The sequence below is a fragment of the Primulina tabacum genome, chromosome 1 (genome assembly GCF_025594145.1).
Source record: "Primulina tabacum isolate GXHZ01 chromosome 1, ASM2559414v2, whole genome shotgun sequence".
Taxonomy (NCBI): Eukaryota; Viridiplantae; Streptophyta; class Magnoliopsida; order Lamiales; family Gesneriaceae; genus Primulina; species Primulina tabacum.
Genome location: NC_134550.1, coordinates 56,398,509 through 56,415,160, shown reverse-complemented (window position 1 = coordinate 56,415,160; position 16,652 = coordinate 56,398,509). Strand labels below are relative to the sequence as shown.

The following is a 16,652-nucleotide window of genomic DNA, read 5'->3' as shown; positions in this document are numbered from 1 at the left end:
TGAATACGTTCAAGAAACATTGGTGATTCAGTTTGGATTTTGACTGGTGATGGTCTTATAATAAGTTTTCCAAGAGAACATGCTTTACATTGAAACTTATTATTCTGAAAGATCTTCTGGTCTTTCAGTGGATGACCATGTGTATTTTCTATAATTCTTCGCATCATTGTTGAATCAGGATGTCCCAATCGATCATGCCAATTGGTTAATATCGAAGAATTATCAACTACCATGTTTGATTCAATGGGACTTATATGTGTATAATGCAATCCAGTAGGGAGCATTGGTAGTTTTTCAATCACATATTTCTTTCCTGATTTATATGTGATAAGACACATATATTTCTCATTCCCTTCATTCATTGTTTGAGTATCATACCCATGGGAATATATATCATTAAAACTCAACAAATTTCTTTTCGATTGTGGTGAATATAAAGCATCATTGATCAAAAATTTTGTACCATTAGGTAACAAAAATTGTGCTTTACCACATCCTTTAATCAAGTCTACAGGACCTGATATTGTATTCACCGTTGTTTTTGTTGGTTTTAGTTCCAAGAAATATCTTTTATCTCGGAGGATAGTGTGCGTTGTACCACTATCGGGTATGCAAACTTCAGCTTTGCTCATAGCATTTTCCATATTTGAACTTCAAAAAAATATGCAATGAAAGAAATTACTTGCAATATATATTTAAATATAACACAAATCATAATTATACAATAAAATATTATTCTATGAATACATGAAAAATAGATTATTGTACATTTATATTCTACCATTATATTGTTCATTTTCAGAGAAATCGTTGAGAAAATCTGCAGCATCAATATTGTTCATTTCTATCCCACCAACATATTGATCATTTCCAGAGAAATCATTCATAAAATCACCAGCATCAAAATGAGTTGAATCACTCAAACGGTCACTGCGTTCAGTGAAGTTGGTCTCCTTTTCTTTCCCCTTTAATGATTCTTTATAAAGTTTACAAAGGTGCTCAGGGGCTCGACCAATGTCCTGGAGTACCACATCTGTAACAAGAACTTTCATATCTTTTTGAGTGCTTCTCATTAACACTTGTATTCTCATGATGTCTTTTCTGTGGATGGTTTGGGACGTTCTTTTGAGATGAGTTATAAAAATAACTATCTCGATTATTTTCAAAACCACGGCCTTGACCACGACCACGGCCAATTCCACGTCCACGTCCACGACCTCGACCTCGACCTCGACCAAAACCTTGTCTTTGAATTTGATTTTGGTTTCCAGGTTTAAATTCATTTTTACTTACAGCATTTACTTCTGGAAATGCTGTTGATCCAGTGGGTCGGGACTGATGATTTCTCATTAATAGCTCGTTGTTTTTTTCCGCCACAAGAAGATAGGCGATGAGTTCAGAATATCTCGCGAATCCACGTACTCTATATTGTTGCTGTAGAGTAATATTTGATGCATGAAACGTGGAAAATATTTTTTCAAGCATCTCAGATTCTGTGACCTCATGTCCACAAAATTTTAATTGCGAGATTATTCTATACATCGTCGAATTGTAATCACTGACTTTTTTAAAGTCTTGGAATCTCAATGTATTCCATTCATCCCGGGCGGTCGGAAGTATAACTTCTCTTATATGTTCGAATCTTTCTTTTAATCCCTTCCACAAAGCCATGGGATTTTTTTCAGTCAGATATTCACATTTCAATCCATCGTCGAGATGTCGACGCAAAAATATCATGGCTCTTGCCTTTTCTTGTGACGTGCATATGCCATTTTCTTTAATGGTCTCGCTTAGACCCAATGACTCAAGATGCATTTCTACATCTAGAGTCCATGGCATATAATTCTTTCCCGTGATGTCGAGCGCAACAAATTCGAGCTTTGTTAAATTTGACATGGTGGTACTAAAAAATTACGATGCATTTTATTAGTTAATAATTATTGCAATACAAAGTAACGGATAAACAACAAGTACAAGTATTTATAAAAATAAAAAAAACACACGAGGAGGATATTCTCCGATAAATAAAAGACTCGTGAGTATGATAACCAAAATAATTAAAAATAACCTTGAGAAAGCCATCTTCTTTTTTCTTCGAAAAATTTGATGATGAATAATTTTTAGAGAAGAAGAGAAAGTTGGAGTGATGGAATGTGTTTGTGAGATCATATTTATAGGGCAAAAAATAGCCGTTGTTTACCATTTATGACCGTTGGGGTACAAAAAAAATAAAGGTATGTATTTGTATAATTTTATGGTAATAATATGATATATATAATATTAGACATGTTTAAATAATTATGTATATCATATCATAATATTATAATGAGTGTCATAATTTATTTTGTTTAAAAACCTTATAGGCTTTTATACTTGTCGTATCCCTTACCGGGAGTGTGGGATGTCGTCTTAACATCCTCCCAGGATTTATAACAAGTTTATGAAAAATTTATTTTATTATTTCTAATAATAACATTATATTGTATATTAAATAAATACACAATAAATAAATAACAGTAAAATAAATATAATTATTTTTGTTACCTTTTTCTTCTGTTTGGAGCTTGGAAAAGTATGTAGGACTTTTAGAGCTTCGTGCTGATAACGTGTTGTGAAAAAGTAAAAATTTATGGTAAAAAGTAAAAATCTCAAACTCTCAAAATTTACCAAACTACACACTTTATAATATTTTTCTCTCTACTCAATTGTGATTTTCTTCACAAATGAGAGATCTATTTATAGGAAATCTTTACAAATAATCCAAAAATAAAATACATCATTACCTACATCATCACACACTAATTTTCAATATTTACAACTCTTATTTTCAACATTCAAATATTCAACATTCAAATATTCAATACTCACATTTTAAATATATTTTTCAACAGATTTTTGTATAGTAGTTTATTTATGAATTTGCATAGTAGATTATTAATTTTGTAAATCATTGTTTTTCAATAGGTTTATCTAAACCGTCGCTTCATTAAGTAACGGTCTTTTACCGTCGATGAATAAAGCGACGGTTTTGTAAATAAACGTCGCTAAATATAGCGACGGTGTTTGTATAACCGTCGCTAAAGTGTGCGACGGTTATTTTATAACCGTCGCTCAACTGAACGACGGTCTTTGTTTAACCGTCGCTAATTGTAGCGACGGCGTATCCAAGCTGTCTTAACCGTCGCTAAAAAACCATCACTTTTTGTAACGGTTATTGAAAAAACGTCGCTATATGAAGGCGACGCACCACCAAACCGACGGCCTCACGGTTTTAGCGACGGTCCTAACCGTCGCTAATCCCCCTTTTTTTTTTTGTAGAGTCTTTCCGTCTCCATTCGTGTTCATGAATTTGAAAACTTGTTGCAGTTGGGACGACATCTCCGTGGCTGCAAAAGATGAGGTTAAAGAAGTTAAATCAGAAGACACAAGTTTCTTGGTTTTTCTTCTCTTCCAGGTTCCGAAATCACCGCAGAAATTGAGGTTCAGGAAAAGTTTCCTTGATCGGTTGGAGTAACTGATGGGAGAAGGAATAGTTGCAAGAATTTGTTAAAAGTCGGGAAACTTGAGATAATTTTAGGATAGAATTACGAACAACAGTTTGGATGTTACTCTAATTTTTGTTGAATACACTTCATCTCTAATTTAATTTTTGTTGTAAATATTGACAATAATATGCAAAAATTACAAATATAACTCACTATATTAATCCTTACTTTTTGTTTTTGTTTTTGTTTTTTTTACCAATTCGTTACTTTATTTTAATTTTTTTTCTTATTTTAAATTTTTCGAACCAACCGATATTTCAATCTTATATTTTAATATTTTATTCCATATATTCTTCTATTTTTATAATAACTTGAAAAAATGTGTTTATATTTTAAACAAAATTTTATTTATCAAAATAGTTAAATACTTCTGTGCAAATAATTTTCACAACAAAAAAAGTGTTAAAAACTTAATTTTCAAATTTAGTTTATGATCAAATGAATATTGTTCGTAATATATCTTTGAGTTATCAAAATTATACAGTTTATCATTAGAAATTTTGTAAAAAATTATAATATAATATAATATAAAATAAAAAAATATTTTTAATTTCAAAATTTAATTAAAGTTGTACTTTATTCCAAACTTTATTAAAAATTGATAAATCAAAATTTTGTACACCCCCCAATCTTATTAAGTATTTTGTGAAAATAATTAACTGATAATTTGCAAACCCATACTAAAGCTTGGGATTAAAATATGAAAATATTACTCTTTAACATGAGAACTAAAAATATTATATTCATAATTTATGTATACATGATAGAAATTATGATAAATAATTGAAAATTTTAAATTCTTATCGTGCAACATATATGAATCATGTTAGATGTATACATGCTCAAGGTTACATTCATGATGATATTTTTCATTTTCAAGGGTAATAGAGAATTGAAAATAAAATAGAGGTAATTGGATTCAATGATACTTTTGAATTTATCATGTAAAATATAAATCTGAATGTAACATAGAGTATACACCCAGAATTTTCCAACATATATTATTGCATTTGAGATTTTGGAGTGTAGGACCGAACGCTTGTCGCTTTACCAAAATTTATAGCTGGTGGTAATGAGGCAACTCAAATCTTTTAAACCGCACAGCAGCTCAAGCACCACGGTTCGATCGCTCTACCAAGCAAGGACAATTATTGCACCCAACAATCTCCCACCCAATAATTGCACTCCTTGCAATCAATTGAAATCGAACCCATGACCTTGGCTCTGATACCAATTGTTGGACCGAGCGCTTGCCGCTTTACCAAAAACTATAGCTGATGGTAATAGTACAAGTCAAATCTTTTAAATCGCACAACAGCTCAAGCACTACGGTTCGATCGATCTACTAAACAAAGACAATTATTGCACCCAACATGGAGATAAATCAATTTCATCATCAGTAAATACTTGAAATAGAATAATCAAGAAAAGTGTATCATTTGAAATTTATGTTATAAAAATTAAAGATAAAATGCAATTAACAAAAAGTATTATGTCTATAAAAATTAACAAATAAAATTCAATTAATTATATATCTATTATCAATGATGCATCAGTTTCGTGAATAATCAACGTATGAAATGGCTCAATTAACGTAATCCTCAATCAAAATAAGAACCTAAAGCTTAACTATTAAAAGGTCATCTACAGTAAAAAGCACTGGGATATAGAAAATCAATACCCAACTTTTCATACAATGTAAATCCTATATTTTCCAAAACAATCATAATAAAGTAAAAGAAAAAATTACAAGAAAAAAATATCTGATAAAAGTATCGTACATCTCCAAGAAAACTTGTACCTGTCTTCTGAGGCTCAAAACGACCGAAGTAGAACTGGCCCAACCGATGAATTAAGCATTTCGCTTAGGGCTGACTGCACCTCATTTGAACCATGCTCGCAACTAATCAAGCTCGAAAGCAAGGGGAAGAAGCGAGACAAGTTCTTCTCGAAAGAAGAATCTCCTAAGCTACATATAGCCTGTAGAGTAGCGACAATTAGAGGTGCTCGCGCAGCCAATTCTCTCCGTCTTCCAGAACCTAGAGGTATCATCCAGTGGGTGTGTTGGTTGAGAGCCGAATCGGGAATCTGTACCGAGCATGCAACATCAATGTAGAACTTCAAGACCTCCTGACAGAGGTTGACAAGATATGATTCCACCTCCAACTCTTCATAACTAGGAGGATGGTCGAGTACAAGATTCTGCAAAAATGTGAGACATATTTGATAAGATTCATTCTCCAGGCGAAGCAGGGGCGGATCCTGCATTTGTGTCAGGGATCCAAGTTCTAGTAGCTTTGAACGCAGAACTTCATCACTATTTATCTTGTGAGCATGAACTGCCACAGCGTGGACTGCATCGAAGAGTACAACGGTGTTTTTAACTGATAGTTGAGATCTATACAGGTTGTAAATCTCCAAGAACGCCTGCCATGATAAACGGAAAAGCTATAATCAGAAATTATAAAATATATTAATCATTATGTACGACTTCAAATGAAAAATGCTAAACTTTAGCAGGACCTTCGGTTATCAAGAGGCTAGTTTAACAGATGGCCATATTTTTGGTGGGAAAAAAGTATAATTAATTGTAATGTTACCCACCTGTATTAATAAAAGTTGAATGGCAGCCCTACATCTGACATTTGATATAGCAGCTTGCAAGCGATATCTCAAGTTATCTGAATCATTGTTGGAGGTAATTGTCCCAGAATATTCATCATGGCTGTTTCTATGCAACTCTTCTTTATTGCCCCATATTTTACCTTCTTCTAGTGCAAAAGAAAAATCGGGAAGTGTTTCCTCAGCAGCTTCTTTGAGAGATGAAACTACCTCGAACCACTTGTCTTCAGAAAACAGTTCACCAGCATTGCTCATCAAGCGAACAAAAGCAGCAATACCAATACCAGCAAGGCTTTGATGAGGCCGTTTGATAAAGCTAACCAATAACATTAGCACTTTTTTCAGAAGGGGGTTGACTGTGTCATAGAAATTAACAAAAAGATCCACAACCAGTTGTAGAGCCAATGTGCACGTCTCATAAAGCCATGCATCTTGATCAAGTTCCTCCATGTCACCATTGGGCAGGTGCCCTAAAGCGTTTTCACCAGATGGATCAATTGCACGTCGAGCATCATCGAAGATTCTAAATAGGACAGATTCAAAAACCTTTTCCCACAATTGTAGAGAAAAATGTTGACCATAATTGCGTAAAGTGTCAAAAAGTACTTGCAAGGCACTCTTCCTGATTTCAGGCCTTGGATCAAAGCTCAGTTCAGATAAACCTGGTGAGACAGTGAGAAGAAGAATGAGCCAGATTATTTTAACTAAACTTTCATTTCATTTTGAATAACCAGAAGAAGAGAAACTGTTGGAACAGATGATGGTTGAGTTCTTGATCATTTATTACATAATCAACAACAAAACCAATAGTTTGTTTACCTGCCAACAAAGGAAACCAAAAATAGAGATGATCCACTTTCTCTATGGATTCTCCATGTTCAAATTTTTTATCTTTTACTTTCTGAGGTGAAGATGGAGAGAACTTTCCAGAAGTTCCCTTGCCGATGTCTCCTTCAGCAAGTTTTGCAGCGCAGAAACGGAGGAAACCAATAGCATTAAGACTAATGTCTTTGTTGAATCTATTATTGGTGAATGCAATGAGGCAATTTACACAATCCGTAAAAGTGGTGGTCTCAGTTTCAGTTATATAAGGAAAATAGTCTCGCACTATTTTCTCAATTATTTCAAAGGCTAGAAGGACAATGTTCTTATGGTCATCATAAGCGGCAGTTGTGAAGACCTGCAAAAGTGAAGATTATTAGAAGAAGCTAAATTGAGCCAGGAAAAAACATTCAAATCCGAGTGCATTAACAAAAAAAATTAGCAATTAAAAATTTAATTACCATGAACATACTCTTCCATCCTGACTTGACATTATTCACACGAGACAACACCATTTGAGAAACACATCTGATAATCAATTCTCTGATTTCAACAGCACTACTTTTGCGCATCACAATTACAAAAGGCTTCATAAACTCATTTTGGTAGTTATAATTAGCCAACTCTTCTCTCTCCAAGAATTTCATTGATAATTGGCGTAACGAGTCCATTGCAAATATTGCAATTGAAAGGTTTTCCGAACAGCCAATGGTCACAAAAAACTCAGAGAGTACTAGCCAAATTTTTGACCAAACAAGCCTAATTCGGTTCATGTTATAATGCCTGTTCAAAGACAAACAAATTTCCAATGACTTGCATTGCCAACAAGACAAAAACGGGAGAAAAAATTGAAATTTATCATATAATTATGTCAGAAACAAATTCAGAACAATAAAAGGAAAAAAAGGTAACAGCAACATACGCAATTTCAACGATCTTTGTAAGGCTGAAAACCCGCGGATCAGATGTAGATCGCAGTTCATCCATAGACACTTTGCACAGAGCCTTGACAAAGTCAACTATTGCCTCACTGTTTAGTTTCTGGCTCCGTGTAAATATGCGGTTTACTTCACCCACTTGTTTCAACATGTTTAAGTTAGAGACCAAGTTATTCATCTGTTCCGAAGTAATTCCAGCAGCAGCATTACCACCAACACCAGCACTATCATATGAACCCCTTCTCACAGATGAAGCTGCATTCTGAATCTTCCCAGGACCCTTCTTTCTCAGAGCAGGAAGAATATTAGATTTGGTTTGTTTAGATTTGTCAAAGTCGTTCTGAGGAAGGGCGAAGAAAGTGGCATCTGGTGGAGCACCTTCACCCATGAGATGCAAATGTTCAAACCGTGAAACACATGTTAAAATATGTTCCCAGGCATCCTGTAAGTAATTACCATCTTCCTCTGCTATTGTAACTATAGCCTGTCAAACAAAGTTAATTGAAAGATAAGAGTTGTTTCAAATGTCTCCACGGCATTGGTGATGTGTTTTTAAAACTCAGATTAACTGCATATACAAAAGTGATACCGTGAAGACTCAAAACAGAAAAATAACCTTTGTACTTAGAGCTGGCAAAATAGAGAAGTGGGAGGTGAAAATGGTCGCAGAAACAATCACAAAATACTCCCAAATGAAAATCAGAGTAGAGCACCATGAAGATAGGTAGTCAATGCAATAGAGGCAGTCATAGGAGGCAGGGCCCATTTGGAAATCGTGTAATTTTTCTTTGTGTACGAACGTATGTGCCTGATTAGGAAGGAGGGGATGGGAACATAGGTCTATCAAATGGGACAGACACCAATAGGGAATAATCAGCCAAAAGCAGACAAGGTAGTAATTTCATTGTTTATCAGACCCATTAAAGCTGGAAAAAACCTACAGGGATCCATAAATGAACATAGAAGAGAAGAAACCAAACAGGAAACAAGAATGGTTGGTGAAAAGATATTGTTGGGTGCCTTGGGAAGATGAGGGAGACTTATAAAACCAGGACAATAGAGTTAGTTGTTATCTTGAGCAGGCAGTAAGCTGAACAGCATATATTACTTTAACTACTCTTTGAAAAGAACAGAGATTGGAAAAGGATTCGATAACTATAGCCTCTTGACTTCGGACATAATTAATTCCAGAAACCAATATATGATAAGCACATAAGAATAACATATTCTTACCTTGATAGCATCAATGTTTTTTTGTTTTATGTCTGCAGGTGAATGGAGGGACGTAAACTTGGCTAATGATGTCACAAAAGCATCTCTGTGAGTTTTCATGGACATCGCTGCAGTAACATAGATTGCACTGCGAAAACCTTCCAAGCATAGTTCTATCACAACCTCATCATCTGTTTGGTCTAGAGGAACACTGAAGGCAGCCAAAGCGGGAGCCCAACATGCCTCAATCATGAATCTGAGGATCAACACATCTGTTGCAGGATAATATACTGACCTACAAGTTGCCAATGCAAGTTCAACATTAAAATAAATCTAGACAATATACTAAAGCATGATAACAATCATTGTCCCTACAAACAAGAAAGAAAAAAACTGTACGTTAGCCCAATCATGAACGAGAAAGCAAGTGCAGCCATTCATCAAATTGTAAGGTCCCTTAACAATATCTTCTTCATATTGTTTTCAAGTATGCTTTTGTGGTAAATATATACATGAGACCATTTCACATACTACACTTCCCAACATAATGAAAGAACATAACAGATTAGGAGAAAAAAAGGAAAAAAAGTCTCAAACTAAAGCACAAATATGCTTTGCCAAGAAGCAGGTCAAGTCTTTAGACTGTTAAAAATATTTCATAGTTGATCTTACTCGGATTTGCGAGCTTTTTCTTTAAATTGTTCCTGCATGTGTCGCATGAGGTTGTCGCCAGTTTCCATATTGTCCTCACCCCGCTTACGGATCACTATATTCAGTATACTGTCTAAGCCTAGCACTCTGTTCAGGTTCAAAGATTGCTTCTGTTGGATGGACAAATTATCATCTTTCATTTTAATCTCACTCTTTGATATTCGTTCAAATAATGATCTCAAGTACTCATCTGGTAGATCTTTTCCATCATCAATCCCACGATTATTTCGAATAAAATCCTCAGCAGACATCTGGATAAATGATAAAAAATGAAGAAGATGAAGAATATATTAAATCTCCGTAACCGTAAAAAATTTACCCGTGTTTAGGCATACAAAAATACCTTGTTCTTGACCATAGGATTATGAGCATCAGTATTCAGCAGTATAACAGAGTATGCAAGCACATAAGCCGTGTCAGCACTGGTAAAGGCCTTAGGATTGCATTTACAGTACCTTTCAGCAAACTTTTCCATAATACGATCTATCTTCTGTGCCTCACCAGGCAATCTGAAGCCTTGTAAGAAGACCCTGATGGCTTCATCAAACTCCATGCCTTGGAAATCAAAGGAATCCACATATGCATGCATCACTTTGAGAGATAAATCTTCTCTTTCACCCAAATAATCACCAATCAGAGTTTTATCTAAACCAGATGCATTCTTGAGAAAAGCTGCTATCTCCTCTGGCGAATTTCCCACCTTATTGGCATTTATAAGAAATTCAATACCTTTTTTGGGTTTACGGTTAAAAAGAGAGATGCCTTCCTGTCATACATGTCAGATTAGAATCCATCAGCGATCTCCGTAGTGTCAAAAGATAGAACTATCCACCAAATTAATCAAACAAGAATAATGTAAAGTGCACCTGAAGTTCAAGTTTATACGCACGACGCTGCTCTATTGTTGAAACATCAGAAACTTCATTGGAGGCTTCAGAATGACTATCTGGCGCTTCATTTGGCTCATCTATACTACCATTCGCCAACGAGATGCCAGGATCAGAACTGTTGTCGGCAGTTTCGAATTTCCTCGCAGAACGAGAATCTGGAATGCGCAGTTGTTTGTTCATCCAGTCACCCATGCATTTCAAAATAGCGATCAAGCATTTCATAGCTTCTAGTTTCATAGTAACATCTTGAGGAGGCTGAAGGGTAGTTGCAACACCAGGTGGAACGCCCTGAGCAGTTTTAAGAAGTCCATTGACCATTCTGGCATATGACAGCAAAACGGAGAAAGATATAGAGAGTTTAGGTTCTATAGATAACTGCCCAGACACTTCAACCTAACAGTAAATAAGTACAATAACAAACTCAAAAGCATTAATGCAAAGACATTCATAAGAAATAACGTACAGTTAACAAAAAACAAACCTCTCGAATATATTTGAAGCATTAACATCACAATCATAGTTAAGGAATATGTCTATCAAGATCTGTGAATCAGCACACAACTTCTCTAGAAACCGAAGCACAGTCATTTTTTGCTGAAAATTCGGTTGCGCGACATTTTCCAATACTCTAAGGACGATCATGGGGAAAAAGACTCCAATTTCTGCCTTCAGACCAGCTCTAAATCGAGAGACAAGACTTACAAATATTGAGCAAGAGAGCTGGAAAACGATCATAAGGGTTGAAGCACTGTTCTTCAACAGCGACAGACACAAGTACTGCTTTATAGCATCTAAAAATCTGTTCGATAAGAAAAAACAGAGTGGCATGATTAATAATGCAAGTATGTTACTAAAGAAAAGCAGCTAATTAAATCAGGAAACAGATCTAAGCGATGCAAAAGAAGAGTGATCTAATATCATTATATTAACAATCAAAGAGTACTACCAAATTGATGATAGTATCGATTGAATTGCACAAAATATAGAAAAAAACAAACCATTGGAAACGAAATGATTTGCACAGAAATCCAACAGAAGAGAACAATATTAATCAAATTAAATTACTCTAAATGTTGTAGCTCTCGAACAAGCCTTTTAGATTAATTTCAATGGTTCAGCAAAGCTCAGTTAGAAATATTGCAGCAACTGGAAATTTTTTGGTAGAAACTAATTTAATGTACACTAATTTAATGTACAAACATGCGTATTTATAATGAGAACAATGATACTATATTGTATCCTCTCCTCATGCATGAATGATTCAAGCAATCAAGCCAGTGACTAGCTAATTGCAAAGAACAATGGATGAAGTGCAATTCTACTGTATCCAGTTCACATGGGTAATTTAGATGATAAAAGGACAGATTGAGATTAAAAAATAACAAACTTCACTAAATTTTCCACATAGACAAGAAAAAATTGCAAGCGAAATCAACTGGCATTCTACTGTTCTTCTGTTTACAACATTTATGCAGTTGTTAACAAAAAAACAAAAATATAATTGATGCTGAGAACTTCAGTTGAATTAAAGGTATCTATGTCTCCACGTCAAGAGAACTGTTAATCATAAGTTCTGAGCAGGTATAAAACATTCATCCCATAGTTGTCAAGAGCTCAAGACGCACCGAGGCCATGGAGCCTGAGACGCAAGGCTAGGCGCACGTCTTACCGAAGCAAAGCGCACATTTTTAAATTTTTGAAAAAAATATGTTTATCTCAGAATAAATATATTAAAATATGAAATAATTAAGTCACAATGTCATACAAAACAAAAAATAATTAATAATTTAATAGCAATTAATAACATGATTAAAATTCTTCAATCATCCAAATCAAGTTCATGTTCTTCCATCAAATCATCAGAGACCTCACTTGTGTTCTTCTTGGACTTCATCATTTTCTTGACCAACATTAATTTCTTCTTCCTCTCCATCCAAAAGATGTGAAATCGGTCTTTTTCTGGTTGTTTTGGATGTAGATGCGCTTACCTCGTTCTTCTGTTCAGAGCTCCCTTCTTCTGATTCCGGTGTTGAGGCGTTGGGTTGCTAAGGTTTGGGTTTTGGCTATTTGATTAAACAATTAATTAAAAAAAATTCATGCAAGGGCGCTGAGTAAACTTCCAAGACTAGTCCAGGCACTCGCCTGGACTCGCTTTAGTGAATCACTGAGCCTAAAGCAGGGTCCTCGCCTGGCGCTCACCTTTGAAAACTATGATCCATCCGCATCAAGATATCTCAACAAGTCCAATTAATTAACCATGTTTTGGCCGCATAATTATTAAATGGTTATATGGATATTATGTTCATGTAGTACATAAACATTTACGAATAAATTCAAAATATACATTCCAGCATTAATTTGATATGCATTTTACAGGAGTTTGGAGTGTAAGCACGTGTTTCTAATCCAATAGACTAGTGCACAATTATATTTGTTGCATAGAATATAATTCTGAACAATAAGCTATATGATGAACAGTTTTATCATAGGTGCTAAACAACCATAGCAATATTAACAACTGGGTAGTGCAATCACAAATTTATATGGTATACCTATTTCATGCAAGCAAGAAAAATTTGCAAAATACATTATTGCATTTTTAAAGGTTTTCCATACTATTTTTATATCTAGTTCCATGATGTAGAGAGTCCTACCTCAAATTGCTTCCTAAAGTCAAAGCACCATATAATCAATATCACGTCAAATTACACAAGGGATCCACTCTTAAGACATTGTATCAAGTGAAAATCAAGGGGTAAGATTCACTTAGGATTTACCCACATTCTGAGACAATAAATGCATGTGGCGTGTTTATTCTAATGAGCTATAAATCATTGTAATATAATTATCAATCTTGCAAACATGACACTCTTTCTCAGTTAAGGCATCTCCAGGAACTATCAGCACCCCAAATAACAATGGGGCCAAAATTACCACCAGTCTACACATCTATTGCATTATTTCCATGCCACAAATCTATAAATTCATCATTCAGGCATATATATAACCAATTGAACGTAGCATACAAGATACAGGTTTCAGAATTCATCGATTGACTAGCAAAAGTTACTCAATTGCTCCCATAAAAACAAATTAAATAATGCCACAAGCCCACACTTCCAATACCTTTCACTGGTCCTAAAAATTGCACCAGCATTTTCCAATAAAATCTTGAGCAACTCCAAAGCCACAATCTTCCCCTTCATTGCTTGAGGATCAGCCACGGCATCTTTAGGAGGAGTCTTCATCGAGAGCTTACATAAAGCCCGGAAAACCAAAAATGCATCCCGCCTCAACTTGTTACCAATCTGAACCTCCAAATCATCATCCCTTTCCCCTTCACCATCCGTCAACTCTCCTTTCCTTCCCTCTAAGGCTGTCTTATACATGCTGATCTCCCAATACTTTGCGTCCAGCATATCCTTATCTGTTGAGTCCAACAAATCAGCCGGATTTGTGCCCTCAACAGTCGATGTCTTGGTTTCAAATGCCCCATCATGTGCCCCAACCGCTGATCCCATGCCTGCACTAGGTGTACTAGGACTAAATACCCCGTCAATATCCTGCATTATCTTAGTAATAAAACCCTGAACAAACACTGTCATAGAACCATCCACGTCTGCCTTCTCAATTGGTTCCATGAGCTCTGCTACTACAATTGGCTGCAATGGCACGGTAGATGAATCTGCCTCCATTCTCCGAAATACAATAACCAGCATTTGAACCAGTGATGCCTTGGCAGTAGTTTGATTCACCACATTCTTGCTACTCAAGTAAATATCATAACACGTCCTCACCACCTGCAGCAAGCAATCTCCGTGAATCCTTAGGGAGACCGAAGTCACAGCAGACAGAAGCGCCTTGATCACCAGTAATTCCGCATTTTCATCCCCCAAATCGTGGCATTTGCACACAGAGTCGATCAATTTGGACAGTAATTTGGAGTCGGGGCCACCACTTGGGTCCGCCTCGCCACGTAAATACCCATGTGCGATCAACTTCTGAACTGCATCGAGAGCTGGTTCGGAAACTTTAAGGTAACTAGATGAGAGCGCATTGATTATGGGGCTGAGAATGAGATCGGAATCAGGTAGGGATAGTTCTAGGAGGACGCCAGGATGAGATGGCGAGTCGGCATCCGATGAGGCGGAGGGAGAGGTAGGTGGTGTGGGAGGGTTGGGATTTGGTGAGGTGAGGCGTTCGATAACCGATTTACACTCGGCTGCGAGCTTGGAATGCTTCCGCCAAGAAGCATTCTTGATGATATTTTCGAGTGCGGGGAAGAGGACTTGGTTTAAGCGGGAATCGGCTTCCGAAGAAGCCATTCCCGAAGTCTGGAGATGGTGGTGGCGGGGTTGGATCTGGGACTGGGAATGTAAGGTGGAAGTAAGGTCGCTCGAGTCCTTCGATTAAGGTGGCGGCTTTTGGTGGCTATGGAGGAGCGATGGTTACTGCGCGGCGGCGGCGGCGAATCTAGGCAACATAAACGGGAGGAGCTGCGGGAGGAATGGTAATTCGGATCAAGGTAAGAAAGGAGGAGGATTGATTTGATGCACCGGTCTAAATTTGACGAGGTTGAAATGACGGGGATGCCCTTTGGTTTGACCGTGAGAAAAACTATTATTAAATCCTCTGGTCTGGCACTCAACGCAGGTGGAGTCTCGCAATCACTTATTAATGACCTATTTAATTTATATTTAAAACAAAATGGTTTTATTTCAGATGAAGACGGAAGACCCGATATTTTTATCGAAGGGTTTTTAAGGTAATTTACCGATTCCTCCTCCGTTGCCGCCGTTAATATCCGGCCAGTCGACTTACTGGTTTTTGTGCCTAGTTCACCGCCATCATATTACTTACGAAAGCTTCCAAGTTTAATTACCCATGCCTACTTATGAGGATGCGATATTTATATACGTTGCGCGTGTGATTTAGCGTTGCTATATAATATGATAAAATTCATAATTGATATACAATAGTTTGGATGAAATGAATCAGATGTTGCATTTATACGAAGAGATTTCACATATATTTTTACAGAGTTAGATAAATAAGGTCATATAATCTCTTGTATGTTTATATAGCGTTTTATATTGATGAAAATGAAATTCAAATACACTCAACAATAAAGACGTTTAAAATTCATTATATTTTGTGTGACAATACGTCAATAAGTAAAATATTTATTTAATATTTCATATATTGTTTAATCGTTAATAATAAAACTATAATAGAAATCAATTGCTTTCGGATGAACCTAAACATTTTTCTTAGAGGTTTGATTTATACTACTTTTGATATTCGTGATGTTAATTTCTCGATAAATTGTGAGAGTATGTTATCTTAATCATGATTTATTAACATGTAATCATGATTAATCAGTAGACGGACGAAAAAGATAATTAAAAATTTAAAATTTTCGGAACATCCTTCCCGTAAATATGATACCAGAAAATCAAATATTCAAAATAAACAATATATGTTCTAAATAAACACAACAACATAAACAAGTATCGGAAAAGCACAATCATGGCATATACAAAACAAAAATATCATAGAGCCGACAAGACTCGATAATAACATGATATAATCCTCCAAATATATACATGCAGTATCTGGGATATGAAAACATTACACGATACCTAAATACAATCGATCTCACTCTCAAGTAGCTATGGCGTTTCTTGATGTTTCATGTCGAGCATGAGGTCGAACTACATCAACGACATGTCATGTCTACACACAAAAGACATGACAACAACCTCTCGTGGGTCAGAAACTATACTACGAGACATCAAGAAACCACGCATATGACATAGAAATGCAATAATGTCATGTACAAATGCTTCAAAACCAGCAATTACCTAATTCGAACCGAATCAAGGTAATCAAACACATCTACGACACAATAT

The 16,652-nt window shown here is 35.7% G+C and overlaps 1 protein-coding gene across 1 annotated transcript; it reads right to left on the bottom strand.

The window, feature by feature from the left end:
• Positions 1–5,153: 5,153 nt before the first annotated feature.
• On the bottom strand, positions 5,154–15,334 carry LOC142552597 (brefeldin A-inhibited guanine nucleotide-exchange protein 2). Its single transcript, XM_075662304.1, has 11 exons — positions 13,867–15,334; positions 11,222–11,539; positions 10,717–11,059; positions 10,194–10,616; positions 9,812–10,101; positions 9,161–9,434; positions 7,912–8,411; positions 7,451–7,772; positions 6,987–7,347; positions 6,150–6,829; positions 5,154–5,972 (listed from the first exon to the last, which is right to left on the bottom strand). The coding sequence occupies exons 1-11, from the start codon at positions 15,063–15,065 to the stop codon at positions 5,361–5,363; spliced, it is 5,322 nt and encodes a 1,773-aa protein (XP_075518419.1). The 5' UTR covers positions 15,066–15,334; the 3' UTR covers positions 5,154–5,360.
• Positions 15,335–16,652: the final 1,318 nt, after the last annotated feature.

Bases quoted from the DNA above. Each gene is read 5' to 3' on its own strand.
- LOC142552597 (XM_075662304.1), bottom strand. From the start codon at position 15,065: ATGGCTTCTTCGGAAGCCGATTCCCGCTTAAACCAAGTCCTCTTCCCC. The intron at 11,060-11,221 runs GTTTGTTTTTTG...GTCATATGCCAG, and splicing joins GCTTCAAATATATTCGAGAG to AATGGTCAATGGACTTCTTA. The intron at 10,617-10,716 runs GTGCACTTTACA...CATGTATGACAG, and splicing joins CGTATAAACTTGAACTTCAG to GAAGGCATCTCTCTTTTTAA.